The sequence below is a fragment of the Vulpes vulpes genome, chromosome 2 (assembly GCF_048418805.1).
Source record: "Vulpes vulpes isolate BD-2025 chromosome 2, VulVul3, whole genome shotgun sequence".
NCBI lineage: Eukaryota > Metazoa > Chordata > Mammalia > Carnivora > Canidae > Vulpes > Vulpes vulpes.
Window position 1 is genome coordinate 27,603,343 of NC_132781.1, and position 23,466 is coordinate 27,626,808.

Sequence of the window (23,466 nt, forward strand, 5' to 3'; positions counted from 1 at the left end):
CACTTCTCAATTTGAAGATGTTAGGCTAGAACAGTGGCCACTTCATCTTCAAATGGGATTGATTTATGAGCATTTTAGCAGCCTTTTTTTGTTCTAAAGATTTATTTATTTACTTGAAGGGGGAAGGGCAGAGGGAGAGAGAATCTCAAGCAGACTCCCTACTGAGTGCAGAGCCTGATGCAGGGCTTATCCCACAACCCAGAGATCACTACCTGAGCTGAAACCAAGAGTCAGATACTTAACTAAATAAGTCACCCAGGTGCCCCTCCACATTTTGCAGCCTTTTATAGTTTTCTACATATGAAGGAATGAGGGGCACAGCTTAGTACACAGAGGAATGCCCACACTATTTACCACACAGAGGAATGAAGGTGGTTGATCACATTCCAAGATGGCCTCCAACATTCTCACCTTATATATACACCCACCGAGTATGAATCAGATTTGTGTGTAGGATGGAATTTCACTCCTGTGATTAGGTTACATGGTATGTGAGAGATGTAGGGATTCTGCAGATGTGAATAAGGTCGTCCATCAGCAGACTTTGAATTAATAATAGGGATATTATCCTCTCTTTAAAAGAGACTCCTCCAAACCTTCCCAGAAGAGAAGAGATTCAAAGAAAGACATTTTCCTCTTGGCCTTGAAACAGTCAGTCATGTTGTGAACTATGGAGAAGGGACAGCCTATAGTAGCTGAGAGCCTCAGTTCTATAATTTTGAAGAACTGAATTCTACCCAGAATCTGTGTAAGGTTGGCCCTGGATGAGATGCAAAGGGAACTGACACTTTTGCAGACTTATAAGACCCTGAGCAGAGGACCCAGCTAAGCGGTACCTGAACTCCTGACCCAAGGAAACTGCAAGGTAAAAAATGTGTGTCTATTTAAGCTGTTATGCATGGTAATTTGCTACACAGCAAGAGAAAACAAATATAAGCACCATCTACTATATGGAGGAATAAAGGGTATGCATGACCCCGGGCAGGTCTTCCTACATCACCAAGCATCCCACCATCCAGCCTTCTTCCCTTCCCAGGAGGAAGGCAGAGAGAAAAGAGAGCCCACATTCCTTACCAATGTCTAAAAGGAGACTTTCTAAACTACAGAAAATTGGCCATTTCAAACAATGCAGGTAATTAGGTATCAGTGCTAAACCACAGGTAGTTGTCAACAGATATAATTACCTGCCTCTTCTAACAATCTGGAGGTTTTAAAACTACCCAGCAAGGAAGGGGTGGGAAACTGCATCCTAGGAGAATTTATTGTCCCATGTGAACCATTTCTCCCTGATTTTGAAAAACATACCAGAGGATGGTGCAGTGGGCCAAAGTAGCCTCCTAATCTCATCCTGATCAGAAATGAAGTTTCAAATTCCTTTATTAATCACTCAATTTGAAACTCAGTTTCATAATCCCTTGGTGCTTGCCAGTTCTCCGAGGAATAGCAAATCACTTAGAGCTCCTGTCCTCTTGTTCCTGGGATCCCCATGCAAAATACTTGAAGTGTGCTCCAACCACGTGGAGGCTCCTGACTGCCTCCAATCTCAAACCACTTTGCCTCTGACAGTCTATGCTCCAGCCACAGTGAATTCTGTTCTATTTCTTATGCATGTCATGCCCATGCGTGCCTCTGAGCCCTTATGCAGGTGCACTCCTTTGCCTGGAACACACCTCTAAGCCAACCCTTCATACACAGGGCTCCTGAAATCCTCCAATGCCCCAAAGTGATGAGAGGAACATCTCTTGTTCTAATGAGGCAACTCAAGGTGGGCTTCTGGATGGCCTCTGGATAGGAGCTATTCAGCAGAAAGACCAAGCTTGGAATTTTGAGGCCCTCCCCCACCGATTTTTCCAGAATAAGGAGGGGGGCTCCAAAAAGAGTCAATAATTGATCATACCCATGTATGGAAGCCTCCATAAAAATCCCTACAGTGGGGTGTTTGGAGAGCCTCCAGAGTGGTGAACACATGCCTGTAGTAGGAGGGTGGTACCCTCCCCAACTCCACAGGGGAAAAAAGCTCCTCACCCCATGTATTTCTTCATCTAGCTCTTCATCTGTATCCATCATCATATCCTTTAATAAACAGGCAAATGTGTTTTCCTAAGTTCTATGAGCCACTCTAGCAAATCATTCAAACTGGAAGGAGTTGTGGGAACCTCTGATTTATAGCCAAGTCAGACAGAAGTTGTGGGTAACCTGGGGATCTACTCCATGTGACTGGCATCGGAAGTGGGGTGGGGGCTAGCTTCTATGACTGCCCCCTCAACCCAAGGGATCTGACGCTGTCTCCAGGCAGAAAGTGTTAGAATTGAGTTAAAGACACTCAGATGGCATCATGGAGAATTACTTGCTGGGTGAGAAAAGCTCCCCACATCTGGTGGCCAGAGCATCAGAAGTGAAATATGCTGTATGAGGAGCAAAAGAGACGCAGGTAGGAAATGGCAGGTTTTTCCAATATGCCTTTGTAGCCTGTACTTCAGTTTCTAGTGCTGTGTTTATTTTGATGCTGCTGCTGATGATGATGATGATTCACACCTGTCTTCAAGGAGCAACAATTCCTCTGCTCTGATCCAAGTTGATTTAGCAAATCTGGAGCCACTAATGTATCCAAGGTTTGTGTTATGACCTGGAGGGGTAGGGGTAAAAGGAGACAAGGCTCCTGTCCCTGGAGGCTAGACTGTCCTCAGAGTCCCCTCTGCATCTGCCTTAGCTCACATCTTCCTCATCCTGAATCTTGCACTAGCATTCATCCCTCCCTTGGTACCCCAATGCATTCAGGGTAAAATCTAACCTGGTAGCTGGTACTGCCTCCTGTGACCGAACTCCTGCTGCCTTCCTCAGCCCTAACTCTCCTGAGCTCTCCTCATGCAATGAGCCTCTCTCTTCCCAGCCTCCAGGCCTATGCCCAACCCCTTACCTTTTTGAAAGGCCATTTCTTCCCTTCTTCCCTTGCAGAATCATACATGTTACCCCTGGGGATTGCATCAGCTGAGAAGCCCTCTGTGCTCTCTCAAGCTGGGTAACTCCAAACACCCTTCATGGCAATCCTGGAAATGCTATAACATAATGGATAATTATCTATGTCTCTCTCACTATCGTCAGCAGCTTGAGACCACAGTGGAAAAATCCTTTGTGTCTTTACCCACTAAGGACCAAATATGGCCATACTGAAAACAGGTATCCAGAGAGAGCTTGCTGGATGAGTGAGTTCAAGAGGTAAGGTTCAGCAACCTGAGAGTAACCCTTAGGACGTGGTGACATAGAAGTGAGGTCCTTCACCTCTTCTAGAGTTTCATATAGTTCTAAAAATATATATCCCAAGTGTTATGACTTAAAGCTTTAAAGTGGAAGCAAGCCCCTCAATTCTGATGTCCTGGTCTGAAAAGACTAAAAGAAACTCCCCATTCCAAACATTGCCATGTGAAGCAGGTGTTGTGGGTGAGAGGCTACTTATTACTTTTAGTGACTGTCTCTCCCACTAGATTGAAAGAAGTAAAAGGCCATCTCTTTTTTAAAACCCCAACTCCTAGCATAGTGTCTCCGCTCTAAAGAATGCCTGACTCCCCTACTGCTTTGGATAAATGGTATGTGAAAAGGCAGTATTTGGCACAAATTTTTTCGAAATGTGTTAAATGTGTATATTTATGCTAAATGATAAATGTGTTATCTACACGTGTGAAAGAGAGATATACTTTAAATGTCACTAAACAAACCCCATGACGAATCTTTCAATAACATGGTTAACCCAGTTTTTGGTTTTTGTTTTGGGGTTCTGTTTGGTTTTTGGTTTGGGGGTTTTTGTTTTGTTGCTTTGGTTTTGTTTTTGTTGTTGTTTTGTTTTTGTTTTTTTGTTTTGGTTTGGTTTTTTTGTTCTTTTATTTTTGGTTTTCACAGCCTTAGTATAAGTGCCTGCCACCTCTTGCCTGGATGATTAAAAAAAGAGAAAAAAAAACATCTCATGAATCCTGTGCCTCTGATATTCTTATCAAAATGCAGTTCATCTCCATTACTATAGCCATAGCTGGCTTTTTATTTTTTATTTTATTGTATTTTTTTATTTTTAAAAAAGATTTTGTTTATTTATTTGAAAGAGAGAGCACAGAGGGAGAAGGAGAAGCAGGCTTCCCAATGAGCAGGGAGCCCAACTCGACATGGGGCTCAATCCCAGGACCCTGAGATCATGACCTGAGCCAAAGGCAGATGCTTAACCGACTGAGTCACCCTGGTGGCCCCATAGCTGGCTTTTTAAAATACACATTTCATTGTGTCTTTCCAGAGCTTAGGGATGTCTTAAAATTCCTCTATTTTGAAAGGGATTGTGTCTAAGCTCTTGAACATGGAACACAGTCTCATGACCTGGCCCTGATGGCCTGCTGGCCTCCTCACACATAAGCCCCAGGGTGTGCTCTGTCCTATAGATGCTCCCCACACCCATGGCGCATTTCCACGCCTCTATGCCAGTGCTGTGCGGCCTGATATTTCCCGCCTTCTCCTCCTCCCTTGAGAATCCAGAATCCGGAAGAATGCTTTGGGCTGCAAGTGACAGAAAACCTGACTCAGAACAGCTCCAACAATAAGAAATTTGTTATGTCACTTAAGAAAATGAGATAACACTTGTTATCTCACTTAAGAAAATGAGGCAGTTCCATGGTTAATTTAATGCTAAGTAAGCCATCCAAGAGCTGTGTTCATCCAAGTTTCTGTTTTGTCATCTTTGGTGCAGCTTTTGTCCCCACTGTGGACAGAATTGTTTACCCAGCCTCATGTTTATATTGGTGAATCAATCAGGGTTTTCCAGAGAAAGAGAACCAATAGAATGTGTGTGTGTGTGTGTGTGTGTGTGTGGAGAGAGAGAGAGAGAGAGAGATTTATTTCAAGGAACTGGCTCATTTTATTGTGGAGACTGACAAATCTGTAATTTGCAGGGTAAACTGGCAGATTGGAGACCCAGAGAGGAGCTGATCTTGCAACCTGAGGGCAAAATATTCTGAAAACACAATTTCTTCTTCATTGGAGAACCTCTCAGTCTTCTCTCAAGGCCTTCAACTGATTGGATGATACCACCAACATTAATTAGGAAGGGTAATCTGCTTTACTTAAGCTCCACTGTTATTAATGGCAATCTCATCTAAAAAAAAATGAGGGATGTCTGGGTGGCTCAGTGATTGAACATCTGCCTTTGGCTCAGGGCGTGATCCCAGAGTCCCAGGATCGAGTTTCGCATCAGGCATCCTGCATGGAGCCTGCTTCTCCCTTTGCCTTTACCTCTGCCGCTCTCTCTCTCTCTCTCTCTCTCTCTCTCTCTCTCTCTCTTTCTCACTGTGTCTTTCATGAATAAATAAATAAAATCTAAAAAGTACATTCACAGTGGGACAACCTGGGTGGCTCAGTTGGCTATGTATCTGCCTTTGGCTCAGGTCATGATTCCACCTCAGTTCAGGGCTTAATATCAGGGACGTTAGTTCAGGCCCTGCTTTGGGCTCCACACTGGACATGGAGCCTACTTGAAAAAAAAAATCTTCACAGAAACATCTAGAATAGAATTTAATCAAATACCTTGGTACTGTGGACTAGCCAATTTGACACATGAAATTAACCATCATGATTTCTAAATGAATAAGTCTCAAGAAACAGATTGAAATAACCATTATTGGGGTGGATATTAATCAAAATTAATTTTCTGGGGCTGGGGAAGGACTCCTTCTCTGAGCATATAAGCACATGCCTGTGTGGAGGATGGACATAAATAAAATCGGGACTCTGCCTGCAAAGCAGGCTACAGTTAGGGATGAGGTTTGATGACAGTGTAGATAAGATTAGGTAAACAACAAAGTCTGCTAATCAATATGCAGGTAGAATCATAATACTTTATGGACTCCTTTACATATTGTATAAACCCTATTAGAACCTTTGTTATACTGAATCATAGGTTTATGGCTCATCTTCCTCTTTAGACAGTGGGTTCACCTTGAATAAGAACCATGTATCAGCTACCTCTTTATCAACATCCCCACGCATGGTGCTCAGCATCAAATGGCTACTCCATAGGTGCTCTGAACTGACCAAAGTGGGTTATTCTGGTGCTAAATCGATTTTGTGCTTACCATTAAAAAATCATGTATTTCTACGCACCACAAGCTTTGTTGAAATCACAGATTCACAACAGTTATGCCAACTGACAATTATTTCTAGATACTCTTGCAAAGAACTTATGGGGCAATAAAATTTGTACAAATAGTCCAGTCAGACGAATTTCTCTTCTTTTTCACACATCCATAACATGAAAAAAAAAATCCCAGTGGCAAAGCAAAGAACATTCTCAACCTTATACTCAGCAATGATAATAAGAAATAAAGGGTCCATTGTTTGCCCAAAGCACCAACTCAGATAAAGTAGGTCATTTGGAGTGTGTCAGATATTAGAGCCTCAGGTCCAATTACTTAATTCAAAAATGCTCATGACTCTTTTTTTTTTTTTTTTAACAGAGGGAGTGCTCTAAAGTTTAAGAAGCAAAATCATCAGATACAAGTCTTCTTCACCAGGAAGCCAGAGGGCTTTGGGACTGCTAAGTGCAGAGAATGATAGAGTTACTTCTCAGTTGGCCACTGTGTAGAGACCAGCTGAACTCATCAATCCAAGGAACAATTACAATCCAAGCATCTTCCATGTTCTATGCATCATGAGAGACCTTTACCTGCATTATTATATTTCCAATTTACAGCTCTCTGCCTTTTCCCAAGCAGAGAAGTATCAAATATCCAGTTATGTTGCTATTGATAAAATAATAACAGTTATACCAAAAGAGCAACTGACATGTCTTCCCACCATGCATCAGACATTACCATAAGCATCTTATCTACATTATATAATTTAATCCTCACAAAACCTCATGAGGCTGACTGGGTCCTTATCTCCATTTGAACAGATGAATCACCCAAGGATCTGAGGGTAGGTAGGCAATTTGCTGACAGAACGACCAGTAGGAAGCCACAGAACCCAGACTCAACCCTGGGTCTGTTTGACTCGAGAGTCCACACTCAGACCTCTGTACCTCACTGCTTCCCATGTAGCAGATTTTATACATATAAAGCTGGAAATGAGGGAAAGTTCAACTCTTTTAAATCAACACACAAAAGGAAAGATAAAACTTTCCTATGGCTGTCTCAGAAGCAATAACCAAATCAAAAGTGGGCTTTGAACACCTGTAAAGAAGTAATGTGCCAACAGAGGGGAAAACATCAAAAATAAAATGTGGGGCAGAAAAGCAAAATTTTGCAGGGCTTATTCAGTATTATCCGTGAGCACTTCAGTCACTACAGAGGATATTATTATTAGTTTAGCAAGACACATTATAACCTGGAGGGAATGCCCTTTGTTGCTCTAATTTCATAATTACAATGCACAAAAATATAATTATAAATGCAATTTCTGAGATATCTTGAATATGAGAAGCAGATTCCTCAGAAAAACAATAAGCACTCCATCCAGTGGAAAGGGATGTCTCCAGTTGTTGAGGATAAAGTGCCCTGTATCTTGATCATGCCACATGAGAATAGCTTGTGTCAATTAAGTTGTTACAAGATTATTATTAGAAACCTGATCATTTCTAGGTGAACTAATCAAGACCAGTTTCTGTGCCCACTGGGCCAAGGACTAAATGTGCCACAGTAAATCTGTACAGTTAATAATATCAATTTATGAGGCCATTTGGCAGTCTTATGGGTCACCCACTCTTTCCCCATGCTGCTTTCCTTCTGTTGGAGGAAATTGTTCCACAGTACAATTGAGAAAGGGACACTCAGAGGGGTTTAATAACTTGCTGAGCTCTGTGCAGCTGATGCAATGAACACTACAGAAGAATGACAACACGATGGAGAGCTGCCAGGAGTGAACCAGGTGACCCTGGGGCACTGCTCTGCCCACCTACCATCAACTACAAAGATCTCCCCTGACACGTGGAGCCCTCTGTTCTTAGTGCCTACATGGGGACTCCATCTTGACTTCTCTCAAGAGCTGTATTTCTTACTCTCCCACATCTGAGCAGTTAAAACTACTTTGAAATACCTCACCTGCCTTTCTGTCCATCCTTCTCCTTAACATTCTTGCTCTGTCTCTTGCCTCTCTCCCTACTAAAGTCTGACACTTCAGAAGGATGAGGACCATGATTGAGGTGAAAAGTGGTGGGGGACCACCCTCCGCCTTCCTCTGGAACTGAAGCCATGCTAAGTCTCTGGCTCTAATTCGTCTTCAGTTCTGGCCCCACCCCTGCCATGCTGACAACATCCACTCCACCTGTTATTTTTAGCTCATGCTTGGCCCAATCTGCTAAGTCCTGACCACAGATGCTACTGAAGTGACATCAGTGACAGCATGCATCCCAGCAAGCCTCATTGTCATGGTCAGCCTTTCCAGACTTCCTGTTTCATTAATGTTAAAAAAGATAGTTTTTTCTTGTTTAACCAAATTCCAACAGACAGAGCTTTAATGCTCCATCCTTCTGGTGTCCTCTCCCTGGAAGAGCCACCTGTAGATGGAACAGCTTTGGGATATAGGCTCACGTGGGGAAAGGTGGTCTTGATTAAATTGCCACTCTTGAACAAACCTCCCCTTGATGAGAAAGTTTGACATCTACAATGCACAGGAGATGCTGGTGCTCCTTACCACACTCTCCTTTCCATATAGTGAATGCAAACTTCTGGAAATAACATTATGTATTTCATTCAAATTCTTCTCTCAAAAATAAAAGAACAAGAATCCATGTGCATTTACCTGGAACAAAGCTTCCCTGGACCACCTCCTTATACGCCCACCAGCCTTCATGGATTTTTGGTGAATTCTGTTGAGCTAAAGGAGAAAAAAGAAGGAAGAGTCATTGAGAGGCTAGTAGAGAATCCCTGTATCCTAGTTGTGGAAAAATGGTGAATATACATACAATAATTCTCTTCTACCTACAAGTCACCCTACAAAATGCAATAGCAAAACCTTCTCTCTCCTTTTTTTCAAATAGATTATTAACCTGTAAATATACTGTCAATGCATTTTTATAAAAAGGCACTCAGGAGATTTCTATTGAAGGGAGAGGGACAGTAATTATGTATTTAAGCCTATTTAACTCCCTGTCATTTGTCTCTACCTCTGACTTCTTTTCTGCACCTGCCCCTATACATGTACACCAAGCACACACCCTTTCCACTGGGATTGAGGAGAGGAGGCTGATCCCATCCTCAAGCCAGACAAGAACTCTACATGTGCACAAACCCCTTAGAAATGGAGAGAAGGTAGGAGGTTTGCTACAAGGGCTAGGCTAGAAGAGGGAAGGGTACAATTGGTCAGCTTTCTTTAGGCCCCAGGAAAATGAAAACAAGAGTATAAATAATCATAGGGGGAGCTTTTGACATCATAGGGAGAAAAAGTGGAAAGCTCAAGAAATTGGAACGTAGCATAGGGATCTGTGAGCACATGCTGACATGAGCTTTGACCCTTGTGAGAGTCAGTGGGTGATTTGAGGTGGTCCTATTACGTGTGACTGTACGTCCAAAGTACAGGTGGCACAGAACTTGTGTGGATCCCTTCACCATTGAACTGCATCATATTTCAGCTGTCAGTCACACTGGAAGAAAATAAGGTAATTTCGATCATATTTGTAATTGGGCAAGTATGTAGCAAATGTTAAACCTTGACTTTCATTTCCTTTCTTTAAATCTTGTTCTTTTTCAGTCTCCTTCAGATTTGTCATTCCAGGTTAGAGAGAATGGTATAAGACAATGTGTTTGAAAGCACAGCTTTGCATAGAGAGGAATTGCTAAATTTCTTTAGCTTCCATATGAGCTTCAATTGCTTAGTTCCAAGTGTCTTCCCATAGTAGAAGGAAGATAGTTTTTTTGCCTATGATATGACAAGGCTGCTGAGGCTTGCAGCTCTGTGATAAAGACACAGTGCAAGTGAAAAGGAAGCTTACTCCCCGAGATGACAGAGAGGTTCGAGGTCTTTAGAAACAAATAGAATAGGGACAAAGAACCTACTTAAAGGCTCTGGAAGGATATCACCTTTCAAGTTGCCCAGCACAAATCTAGGGCTTGGGATGTGTCAAAGTACACTGGATTACCCACTACCCCAATTCCATGTGGAATGGATAGAGCTCAGATATTCCCACAGCCCTGAGGAATATCCTAAAGGAGGCTGAGTTGAAAGCCAGTGCATCTGTTCTAGGATAGCAGGCAAAGGGAGAAGTGGCCTCAAAGCCCCGAGGCTTGGAGAGGTTTTGTCCAGCCAGAGAGCCAAGTGGAAGAGTCAACAGAGACTCTAGTTTATTTGTGGCACTAGGAAAAAACAAGGAGATTTGAAATCAGCTAGGAATGCTTTATGCCTGACCAACTTAAGAAACCAGATAAAGAGTTACATTGCTTGGAAAGTTTAGCAAGTAGGTGAACATAGGACATTTCTCTGGTTCAGAACAATTCTGATGCTTCCTTCGAGCCTTGACATTGCATGATACACTGTCCCCTTCCTTCCCAGCTCATTGGAGGTCATCACAGGAGAAAAAGAGGAATGCCAAAGATTTAGAAATCTATGAGATCAGATTCACCTAATGTACTCAGACCCAGTGGCCCATTTTTGAAACAAACATTTAATAATGCCTGCCTTGATGATAATTAAATAAAACTCATAGACTCATAGATAGTACATCTTACAAACAAAACAAAAACTCTGATATTTCACTAAATTTCAGCCTAACTCTCCTGAACGTGAAGCATGTCCCAAGTCTAAAGGAGATACACATATCTGAAAGCCCAAAAGTATTGAACTGCAGACATTACTTAATAGCTCTGCATTAGAGATAAGGCAGCATTGATTTGCCTTATCAAAGACAGAAATTTCTGAGTTTTATCAAAACTCACCAAATTTTATCAAATCAGGATTGTTGCCTATCTTGAAAAATTTAAACCATAAATATGGCCTTCTTTCTTTATCAGAGGTAATTGTTGGGAAAGCTTAAAGTTTAAATTCAATTAATTAACATATAGTGTATTATTAGTTTCAGAGGTAGAGTTCAGCAATTCATCAGTTGCATATAACACCCAGTGCTCATTACATCACATGCTCTCCTTAATGCTCAATACTTAGTTACCCCATCCCCCACCCCTGCACTTCCAGCAACCCTCATTTTGTTTCCTACAGTTAACACTCTCTTATGGTTTGTCTCCCTCTTTTTGATTTTCTCTTATTTTATTTTTCCCTCCCTTCCCCTATGATCCTCTGTCTTGTTTCTTAAATTCCACATATGAGGGACACCTGGGTGGCTTAGCAGTTAAGCACCTGCCTTCAGTTCAGGGTGTGATCCTGGGGGCCCGGGATGGAGTCCCGTATTGGGCTCCCTGCATGGTGCCTGCTTCTCCCTCTGCCTCTCTGCCTCTCTCTGTATCTCTCATGAATTAATAAATAAGATCTTTTTTAAAATTCCACATATGAGTGAAATCATATGATAATTGCCTTTTCCTGATGGACTTATTTCATTTAGCATAATACCCTCTAATTCCATCCATGGAATGGTAAGATTTCATTTCTGATGGCTAATATTCCATTGTGTATATATATATACCACATCTTCTTTATCCATTCATCTGTGGATAAATATCTGGGTTCTTTCCATAGCTTGGCTATTGTGGATATTGCTACTATAAACACTGGGGTGCAGATGCCCCTTCAGGGCACTACTTTTGTATCTTTGGTGTAAATACCTAGAGGTGCAGTTGCTGGGTCATAGGGTAGCTCTATTTTTAACCTTCTGAGGATACTCCATACTGTTTTCCAGAGTTGGTATAGTTGCTATACCAACTTGGATTCCTACCAGCAGTGTAGGACTGTCCCCCTTTCTCTGCACCCTCACCAGCATTTGTTGTTTCCCAACGTGTTAACTTTAGCCATTCTGACTGATGTGAGGTGGTATCTCATTACACCAAAAAACATAAGATAATTAGGAATAAACTTAACCAAGGAGGTAAAAAATCTGCACTCTGAAAACTAGAGAATACTCATGAAAGAAATTGAAGAAGACACAAAGAAATGGAAAAATGTTTCATGCTCATGGATTGGAAGAAAAATAAAGTTAAAATATCTAAGCTACTTAGAGCAATCTACACATTCAATGCAATCCCTATCAAAATGCCACCAGCATTTTTCACAGAGCTAGAACAAATACTAAAATCTGTATGGAACTAGAAAAACCCTGAATAGCCAAAGGAATGTTGAAAAAGAAAACAGAAGCTGATGACATCACAATTCTGGACTTCAAGCTCTATTACAAAGCTGTTATCATCAAGACAGTATGGTACTGGCACATATCAATGGAATAGAATAGAGAACCTAGAAATGGACCCTCAACTCTACAGTCAACTAATCTTTGACAAAGCAGGAAAGAATAGCCGATAGAAAAAAGAGTCTCTTCAGCAAATGGTGTTGGGAAAATTGGACAGCCCCATGGAGAAGAATGATATTGGATTATATTCTTACACCATACACAAAAATTAACTCAAAATGGATGAAAGACCTAAATGTGAGATAGGTATCCATCAAAATCCTAGAGGAGAACACAGGCAGCAACCTTTGTGACCTTGGCCACAGCAACTTCTTGCTAGACACGTTTCCAAAGGCAAAGGTAACAAAAGCAAAAATGAACTATTGAGACTTCATCAAGATAAAAATCTTCCTGCATGGCAAAGGAAACAGTTGAAAAAACAAAAGCAACTTACAGAATGGGAGAAGATATTTGCAAATGTCTTATCCAATAAAGGGCTAGTATTCAAAATCTATAAAGAGCTTATCAAACTCAATATCCCCAAAAAATCCTATCAAGATATGGGAAAAAGACATGAACAGACATTTCTCCAAAGAAGACATACTAATGGCCAACAAACACATGAAAAAGTATCCAGCATCACTCAGCAACAGGGAAATACAAATTAAAACCACAATGAGAAGCCACACTCTCTTGTATATAACTTGTATATATGTGTATATCCTCATTACAAGTGAGGACCTTCACAGCACTCAAAAATTTCTTTTTGACATCAAATATCTTTACCAACTTGTTTTATAAAAATTTTTGTTGATAGTACTTACACATATCCATTTCAAAAAATTAACATATAGCTTTAGCTATAATATAAAGAAGAAATAAAAGAAATGTGACTCAACATATATTTCAGTGTGCATGTTTGAGCATGATGCACTAGAACAGAGATCAGCAAATTGCCATCTACTAGCCAAAGATGGCCCACTAGTTTTGTACAGCTCAAGAGCTAAGAATGGCTTTGCATTTTTAAGTAGTCAAAAAAATAAAAAAGAATATCTTGTGACATGTGAAAATTATATTATAAATGGAAATCTCAATGTCTATAAATAAAGTTTTACTGAAACACAGCCATGTCCACTTCTCTGCAAATTGCCTTTATGGCTGCTTTCTCACTACAATGGCAGAGTTCAACAATTGTGACAGAGACCAATTGGCCTGTAAAATTTTTTTTTTAATTTTATTTTATTTATTTATGATAGGCACACAGTGAGAGAGAGAGAGAGAGGCAGAGACATAGGCAGAGGGAGAAGCAGGCTCCATGCACCAGGAGCCTGACGTGGGATTCGATCCTGAGTCTCCAGGATCGCGCCCTGGGCCAAAGGCAGGCGCCAAACCGCTGCGCCACCCAGGGATCCCTGGCCTGTAAAATTTAAAATATTTTCTATGTCGCTCTTAACAGAAAAAGGTTGTTGATTTAATTTATGCACATAATTTCAAAAACTCAATATAATATAATGTCTTAACTGTAATATAAAGGATAAATGCAAAATTTTTAATAAAATGTTGTATATTTCCATTTGTAAATACTTGGTTATGATATGCCAGAAGAATGAAGAAGTTGGATATTTGATTGAAACAGGTACAAATAATACAGGTGTGAGGCACCTGGGTGGTTCAGTCAGTTGAGCTTCTGACTCTTGATTTTGGCTCAGGTCATGATCTCAGGGTCTTAGAATCAAGCTCATGCTCAGTGGGGAGTCTGCTTGAGATTCTCTCCCTCTCCCTCTGCCCTTTCCATCATCCCACCTCTCTCTCTCTCTCTCTCTCTCTCTCTCTCTCTCTCAAAGAAACAAACCTTTAAAATATAATACAGCTGTACTGTATTGGAGAGGCAACAATCCACAAGTGGCACTGCTCTCAGTGATGTGATTTTCCAAAATACTGAACAACTCTTGGCAAAGTTCAGAAGAAAATAAAGTACCATCTTTCCTTGATACACACAGAATTTGCACTGCTGAAGAATAGGATATAATAAAAACTATGTAAGAGATACTTTGTGTTCATATGCCACATGGAGTTTATAATCGCATAAAAATAAAAGTTTTTCACTCACTTGAACTCTGCTGGGACATGGAGCAATGTATCACTGTTTGAAAGTGTCAAATATATTGCAGAGCATATCTCTGCCTGCTCCGACCCAGTTGGTGCTAAATGCAATATCTTTCATTAAAACAATATCACAAAAAAAAAAAAAATTAAAAAAAAAAAACAATATCACAATGCCCCTCTTGACAGTCACTGACCTAACAGTATTATTTATAGCACTATTTATATATGTTAAATGAGGATGAAACATGTTGAACACTAATCAGAGGATTCTGTTTTATCTAAATAGACAAAAGGCATATTTCTTATAAATCTGAAGTCCTCATGCCACCGCATTATATATTTCAATATTTTTTCTTTTTCCTGCCATTTGAAAATATACACAAGAAACTATTATTTCCACCAAAGGAAAAGCAGTGAGGAATAAAAAGAAAGCTCTTTGTTTGCTCTTACAATGACACAAAGGGAAAACTAATTCCAATATCATCCTGAATAAAAATGACTAAGTTTTCAGATTCTTAGATACATTCATATTTCTCTCTCTCTCTCCTCTCTGTGCATATAGGCACCTGCTGCCCACCGTACCCCCGTGCATGTGCACACATGCATACACACATACATACACGCCGAGGCCTCTTATGAAGAAGACATATCAGTCTGACTGGATGGAGCACTGAGTTAAGAGATGTCATTTAAAAGGTGGAAGAGGGATGCCTGGGTGGCTCTGTGGTTGAGCATCTGCCTTTGTCTCTGGTCATGATCCTGGAGTCCCGGGATCGAGTCTTGCATCAAGCTTCTTGCATGGAGAACTGATTCTCCCTCTGCCTGTGTCTCTGCCTCTCTCTGTGTGTCTCTTATGAATAAATGAAAATCTTTTAAATAAATAAATAAAATAAATAAAAGGTAGAAGAAAATGAAGTCCTTGGATAATTGAGTATTGCAACTGACAAAAGTATCACCGCAAGCTTCTGCTCCATCCAGAAACCTGCAAAACGCCTTGTTTTCTTCATGTCCAGTCATTGATCCTTCAGATACCCTATCCATTCCAGAAGTTAAATTACCTAAGAGTTTAGCAGGCAGCAAGACAATCAGACCATGTGAACAAAGTCTGTTATAGTGACAGAACTGCAGAGTTTCTGTTTGCTTTCTCTGACATGCCTTGTGAAGGATCCAACCCATCCTGCAAAAATCAATCAGCCTGAACTGGGCCTGGTTGCTGTCTATCAATTACAAAATATGATACCTGCAACCTAGATTTGAAGAAAAGGAAGGTGTTTTATACGTCGTGCTTTCGAATGCCCTTGTATGTCCAGTCAGGCCTCATACTGTTGGGCAATTTGGAAAGACAGAACAGCACACTGAAGAGGCACCTCATTTAAAGCTTGGCTACAGGAACTCTGAGTGGCTTGTCTGCAACAGAGCACCAGGAGAAGTACTGACTTTCCATTTTAAACCTTCCCAGCCAGATCCTCCATAGTCATCTTGTTGTTTACATCTGATATCCAGTGAATGGAAAGCTGGTTGATAATTCCTTAGAGCAGACAGCTGAACAGAAAGAAGCCTTAGCTTGTGCAGTGCTTTGCCTGTGGATCAGATTTCTTTACTTAACGTGCAACCAGCCCCTGGGAAAAATCCAGGTGTCTAATCAAAAAAATTGTGTTGACAGTAAAAGTTGTCATCACTGCCAGATGAGGAGATATACATAGCAAGGGCCCCTCTCTTGATAGTAAGAAAAACATATTTCAATTTTATTCTCCTTTTTTCATTGTGGCAGTTTGAGAACTTGTGAGTTTCAAAAGAAAACTCAGAATATCAGGATTTGGAAAGAGACACAGAATTCATTGCTCCTATCTCCTTTTGGGCACTGGAGGAAATTGACAAACAGAGAAGGGATGCCATTAAAAAAAAAAAAAGTATAATGTCTTAGAACAAGAGTCAGCAAACTTTTTCTGTAAATGGCCAAATAATAAATATTGTAGGCTTTGAAGGCCAGACTGTCCCTGTCCCCATTATTCAACCGTGCCATTGTAGCACAAAAGCAGCCATATACAATTTATAAATGAATGGCTGTGGCTATGTGCCAATGGTATTTACAAACACAGACAAACAGCTGGATTTGGCCTGTGGCAGGCTGCACTGTATTGAATCCTTGTCTTAGAGGTATAAATGATTGTTGTCATCTAGTTCTGCTTCCCTACTCAAATGTTTAGAAGTGTGCAACTTTAAAAGGAAAATTAGAATTTGGAAAGAGATGAGTTCTAATTACAGGTAAATGGCATCTGATCAATAAGCACTGCAGAATGCACATATAATACTAAATATTTTCCATACTCCCTGAAATTAGTCACCAGAATCTACATAAAAATCAATATGGCCCCCATCATACCATTTTCATTGGGCTAAACCACCAAAATTGTAGGGGTCTCATAGAAACACTGCCTATATCCCTCTCTTTGGGTTTTTCAAACAGTCATAAAGGAACTGACTACTTCTAAAAACCCCTATCACCCTTCCCATCACTCTATAAAGCATGTTTTAGATAACTCCTAGAATTCTCATCTGTTTCCATAGATAAAGTGATTATATTTTCACATGCTAATTTTTTCACGTTATCTTGAGATGAACTTTTGCAACTCTCCTCTCTATTTTCTACCCCTATCACTACATTAGATTCAGAGAAAACAGAACTTTGGATCATCTCCATGTGGAAATTAGAGTGGTCTCTTGACCTAATGGAAAAGAAAACTCAAGAGCAACAACTGAGCATGGCCCGGAGTGGTGGGAAGGGAAGTGGTACAAGATGGAACAGAAGAGGTCTCACAAAGGAAGCCCATAGGGGAAGGGAGATTGCTTAATGAAACTCCAGTCAAAATACACCTAACTTTAAGCATGCACATTGCAAAACTGCACTTCCAAGCACTTGGTCAGTACAATGTTATCTGTGCCAGGTGGTCTATGATAAGGGAAGACAGAACCACATATGGGGGGAGACAGTTAAAGTACAGGTACTACTGTGTTATTTAGTTTTAATGGGATAGGAAGAGCCCTGAACAGTAGTTTTCTTAAGAAGCTCCTTTTCTCTGCCTAAGGAGGTAATATAAGGAAGAAGGCACTGAGCCTATTGGATCAGTAGAACAACAAATGTCAGAAGGCAAAAAAAGTCTTGCTATCATTGGTTGCAGGAGGCAAAGTATCACCTTCCCTAACCCCACGACACTCACTGTTTCCCCTTAATGGCCAATTGTAGCCCTTACATGAGAAACAGGAACTTTGAGAAGAGCATAGATCACTAGAAGAAATGTAAATGACCATCCTGGTACACTACATGGCACCCACTGGACCTGCCAGGGATAATTCTCTTCTTCAAATGCTCTACTTTCATACATCATGTAGGTCTCTCTCTCCTCCATGCACCTTTGTTTGATATTATGCATTATACCACATTTTGGCATTGAGATAGTGCCCCACACTTACCTGTTTCCATGTCATTTTTTCACACTAAACTATATCTTTCTTGAGGCCACAGAATGTGTCTTTTTTTGAAATCCCATGATTTATGCAAAGTGTCACCAATAAGAGGTGCCCAATGAGCTGGACGCATGAAAAGTGCTGTAGTGAAGTCAAACATTGTACAAAACTGCAGTCCAGCTCAAACAGTCCTTGGGAGATTTTAGTTTACATCCAAAGACTTGTTGGTATGACGCCTGTATTTGTGGTCAGTGGGAATGTTGACAAAAGCATTTTCAAGTTGGTTGACAGGCCCACACTCACTTGACAGATGGGAGAGCACCAGGAGCTGACACTCTGCCTGGGGAAATTAAAGCCACAGGAAACTCTTTTATTTAGCTCAATGTGTTTCATTTAAAACTATGGTGGGGTGAGGGTGATACCATATCTGAGAGTATTTGCATCTGTGCCATTCTTTACATTTTTGAAGTTGCGAGGCAGGAGTGAGACTCATTTCTATCCCTCTACCCTACGTGATCCCCATTTACCATAAAAACTAGACCAAAAATGCAGGTCAAGGACTGCATTGACTTAACTGGACCACAAACTGACTATTCAAGCACAGGAAATGTGTATATATAAGCTAGAATCACCGTGCACATTCGGCCAGACCCAAGCAAGCTGACGTCAAAATTGTATGTGTGTTGGGAGAGTAAGGAAAAGAAAAAAAAAATTGGTGGTGAAACAGACTGTATGACTTTCATCTAAAATGCTTAGAACGAGATTGCAGTTAAGGAGCTCAAATGTAGCTGGAATCAAAAATCAACAAGAGGGAGAAGTTCCTAACATGGGTGATTCTTAGTACCTTTGCCTGGTGTTCTAGAATTTCTGCCTTTTGGATTTGCCATGCAGTCTGATCTCATTTCTCATAATCTTTATAAAATGTCTGCTCTACCTGCTGTCCCCAAGTGTTCATGTTTATTACTCTTTCTACACCTTTGCTTTAGTTAGCCTTCCTCCCTATCCCCCCCACCCCTCCCGGCCCTGGAACTCCTTTATCTACTTCTTCTTGACTAGTCTTACTCAATTCTCAAAGTCTCACCAATTCCCACTTCTTTCAAGAAACTTTTCCTGATCACTTCAGTTCTACTATGATCCCTTACAACCTTGAATTTCAGAATGTTAGTGTCTATTTCTCATTTGTCACTTTCATTATTTCAACAAACATTGCTGAGTACCTAAAACTATCAGGCAGTGTTCTAAGCATCGAACATGTGAAGTTCCTTTTTTTCCCCCAGAACTTGCATTCTACTTGAGGGAGACAGAAAAAACCAAAACCAAAACATAACCAAGCAAATGAATTCAACTAGAAAGAGTACATTATGTACAGAAAGTATTCTGCAGTATAATTAAAGATTAGGACAAGATAAAAGGAAAGTGGAAGGACACTTTAGATTGTGTGACAGTTGATGGCCTTTTGGATTACAAAACTTAATCTGAGATTTAAATGACAAAAAAGATCTGGTCTCATGAAGATCAACAGCACTAGTATTTCAGGTGAATTCAAGACCCTAAAAAGGCAAGAAGGAGCTTGGCTTTTTAAGAAACAGAAAAGGGGCCTCTGGGTGGTTCAGTGGTTGAGCACCTGCCTTCTGCTCAGGTCGTGATCCCAGGGTCCTGCGATCGAGCCCCGCAGCAGGCTCCCTATTGGGAGCTCTCCTTCCACCTGTGTCTCTTCTGCCTCTCTCTGTGTGTCTCTCATGAATAAATAAATAAAATCCTAAAAAAAAAAAAAAAACCAGCAAAGTAGCCACTCTGGGTGAACCACAGTAGATGCATGGAAAGGGGAGGTTCAAGATGAGGCTGACAATTTAGGTAAAGGTCCAGAAGAATTGGCTTCAGTCAGGATTGTGTTGGTGAAAATAGAAGTGGATGGACACTATATGATTTAAAGGAAGAGTGAAGAGAATACACTGATGGAATGAATGAGGGAAGGTAAAGACCACAGATCAGAGATAAGTCCTACCTTTTTTGGTCTAAGTGACTTAATGCTGACAGTTATTGAGATGACAAAGGGACTGTGGGTGGGGGGGGAAGGTATATTTGGAGCAGGAAGTGAAGTCAAGAGTTCCATTGAGATGGTATAGGAGCATTTATGGGGAGATGCCAAGGAGGTGGCTGGATATAATGTGAATTCTGGAGACAGCCAAAAAGCAGCATATATATTTGTGACTCTTTGACACATAAATGATACTTAAAACCTTGAGTTTAGAAGAGGTCATCAAGAATGTGAAAATGTAAAGAAAGAGACCAAAGGGGACAGAGAATAGAGCTCTGGGATGTTCAATATCCAGAAATTGAAGTGAGGAGGAAAATCTGAGATGAACTTAAGAGGGAGAGGCCACTAAGGGTGGAGACAAAGAAGAAACAGGAGAGAAAAATAGTAATCTGGTGCTAGTCTTTGTATCTTTATTTACTTTCTCTTGATGGAGAGAGAGATAGATAAATTTTAGAAGAGTTTTAGTTTCATAGAAAAATTACAAAGATAGAGACTTCCCACATATACTCCTACACAGTCTCATTTATTATCACTATCCTTCAATACCTTTGTTCACAATTAATGAACATTATTAACTAATGTCCATACTTTACTTAGATGCCCTGTGTGTTTAATCTGAAGTCCTTTCTCTGTTCCAGGATCTCATTAGGATCACACATTCCATTTAGCTATCACATCTCTTCTCATGGCTTCAGCAATTTCTTCATATACTTTTTTATAAAAAAGATTCATTTACTTATTTTAGAGAAAGAGAGACAGGGTGCAAGTAGGGGGAAGGGCAGAGGGAGAGCAGAGAGAGAATCCTCAAGCAGACTCCCCAATGGGAGGCTTGCTCTTAACGACCCTGAGATCATGATCTGAGTTGAAATCAAGAGTTGGATGCTGACTGAGCCACCCAGGCACCCTTGTAAGTGACTATTTTTAAAGGGAAATACTGGGGTAACCTTAAGACAAGTAAACAATGATAGAATAATGCTAATCAATTTTAAAACAATTTGACTTTTGACAAATAGACAACTAATCAAGAAGCACTGTAACTCTGTCTAATGAATGATTTTCTTCCATCATAAATTCTTGTGATGAACATTTCATTAACATCAGGACACTTTTTGTATTCCATTTTTTTACTATTATTTATCATCTTGGAATCAAGTATAGATGTATTTTCCATAAGTATCATAGGTCAATTTGGTAACAGCTTCTATGTTTTAAAACAGGTAGATGAAACTTCTGACCCCTAAAATTCAAGTCCACACCCAGGTTCACCCTGCATCCTCCTCCATGGGGAGAAGGAGAATGTATGTGCTTTGTATTCAGAATACTAAATATTGAAACAATGAAATAATCTTTAAACTGCAGTTGATAAATGATTGATAATTCCTAAAATCAATGAGTTAGTCAATTGTGGGATTAATCTCATTTCATACAAAACTTTCAGTCAAAACTAGTAGTTCTGAATGAGACTAAAACTTCCTCATTTCTCTCATAAGCTTGAATTCAGCAAGGCTAAGTCAAATGAAAAAAACAAGCAGAGTTGTTGGTGTCTTTTGAGAAGCAGTGTGAAGTAATGGAGAATATGCAGCAACCTGGCGCTGAATCACAAATTCACTACTAAATTTTGTATTACTCTGGACCAATTATTTCACTCTTAAAATCCTCACTAGGGGCACCTGGGTGGCTCAGTGGTTGAGTGCCTGTCTTCAGCTCGGGTCACGATCCGGGGATCATGGGATCGAGCCCCGCAGCAGGCTCCCAATAGGGAGCCTGCTTCTCCCTCTGCCTGTGTCTCCGCCTCTCTCTGTGTGTCTCTCATGAATAAATAAATAAAATATTTAAAAAAAGACAATGCTTTATGTTCTATACTTTTATTATTTGATGTCAGTGTTGGTGGTATGGCGGGGGGTGGGGGGGTGCAACCAGAGGCAGAATGAAAACCTAGTCAGAGTAAAAAGTAAAAACTGCTCAGAACAAGAAATCAGAAGCTATGGCATATTTCACTGGAATCTGCTTGAGATTTAAAAAAAATTACAGCCTGAAGAAGCATTGATCTGCATACCCCCGTTCTCTACATTGTAAGCCAACTTCTAGAAGGAAAAAGACTGCCCTGGCAGAGACTGACAGAACTCAGGAACCCCTAGGGACACTTAGAACATTTGCAAGTCAAAGTGCAGGCAGCAAGGAGCCTGTGGAAACAGAACAGGAAAGCCACTGATTCTGGGAACTCATACAGGAAATCTGTGCTATTTGCTGGGACAAAGCCTGGACAAGCCCAAGGCCCAATGAGCTGCAGGGAAAGCCAACAAAATTGCCCTCTACAATCAATTAGCCATGCTGGGACAGGAGGTCAGATGCGAACCTTAGGGAAAGGCCAGGGTGGTTTTATTAATTTATTTTTCTCATATATGAGCAGCTCAACATCTTTTTGTCCTTCTTTTAGATTCTGACCCACTGTTTGCTAACCATGCACTACATAATAGGGGCTGTCCTGTACTTTCTAAGGGATGGAGCCAGTGAATTGCAAGCATACCTGAGCTGTCTAGACCAGTCCAACTAGAGTTTCATTATTTAAGTAACAAAGAGGAAAGTGAAGTTTGGAATCTGAATTACCTGGAGAGTTGTAACTTGAAAGACTTGATCATTCTACCTATTGCAGCTACTACTTCAATGACATGACTTGAAAACTTATATTTTTCCCCTGGACATTTCATTTCAGTTCCATCCAATCTTTTCATCAACTCACTAAAGCTATTTTCCATAGCTTCACTATGCCAACAGTTGTGTTTTGCCCCTATGTTAAACACGGTAATAATAATGCCCCAATATCCATATTCCTCTTCTCCCTTTACAAGAGAAACCCTGGTTTTTAGGAAGGCACATGACGTCTCAGAATAAAGACATTTCCTTACCTCCCCTGTAGCTAACGGTGGACATGTGACTCAGTTCTGGCCAATAAGATCTTAGTCAGATCCAGGAAGTATTAAAGGGAAATGCTATGCCTCTTCTCACCCCTTCTAGCAGGCTGGAATATGCATATGATGGCAAGACATCAAGCAGCCATCTTGAACCATGAAGCAAAAAGCCTCATTTCCATTAACAAGACCAAATGATCTGGAATCCCTACACCACCTACCGTTACAAGAAAGAAAGAAATCTCCATCTTATTGGTATGATCTGTCACTCACAGCTGAAACGATTCCCAACCTATACATACCTACCTCCAATACTGAAGAAATTAAGACTTGATTCTACATCTGCTATTGTTCTATTTCATTCCTTCCTATATATTTATAATGCCCAGGCATAAGTCCTCAATAATTACTTACATAGACAGTTACAATTTCCTAATCACAGGACTCTGCATCTCCATACTCCCCTGCCAGCCCCACAGTTACCCCACTATTAAGATTTCTCCTTCCAGGGGCATCTGACTCTTTCTGATTTCAGCTCAGGTCATGATCCAAAGGTTGTGAGATGGAGCCCTGCATTGGGCTCTATGCTCTGCACAGAGTCTGGTGTGTTTGAGATTCTCTCTGTCTCCCTCTGCCCCTCCCCCTGTTAACAT

The 23,466-nt window shown here is 40.6% G+C and overlaps 1 protein-coding gene across 4 annotated transcripts in view; it reads right to left on the reverse strand.

Annotated features, from left to right (window-relative positions):
- The window catches only part of CA10 (carbonic anhydrase 10), a 476,846-nt gene that overhangs the window by 385,748 nt on the left and 67,632 nt on the right, over positions 1-23,466 (reverse strand). For all 4 annotated transcript variants that reach the window (XM_072747501.1, XM_072747502.1, XM_072747500.1 and 1 more), the window contains exon 3: positions 8,770-8,844. In XM_072747501.1, the coding sequence (XP_072603602.1) occupies positions 8,770-8,844 (75 nt within the window). The remainder of the gene's footprint in view (positions 1-8,769; positions 8,845-23,466) is intronic.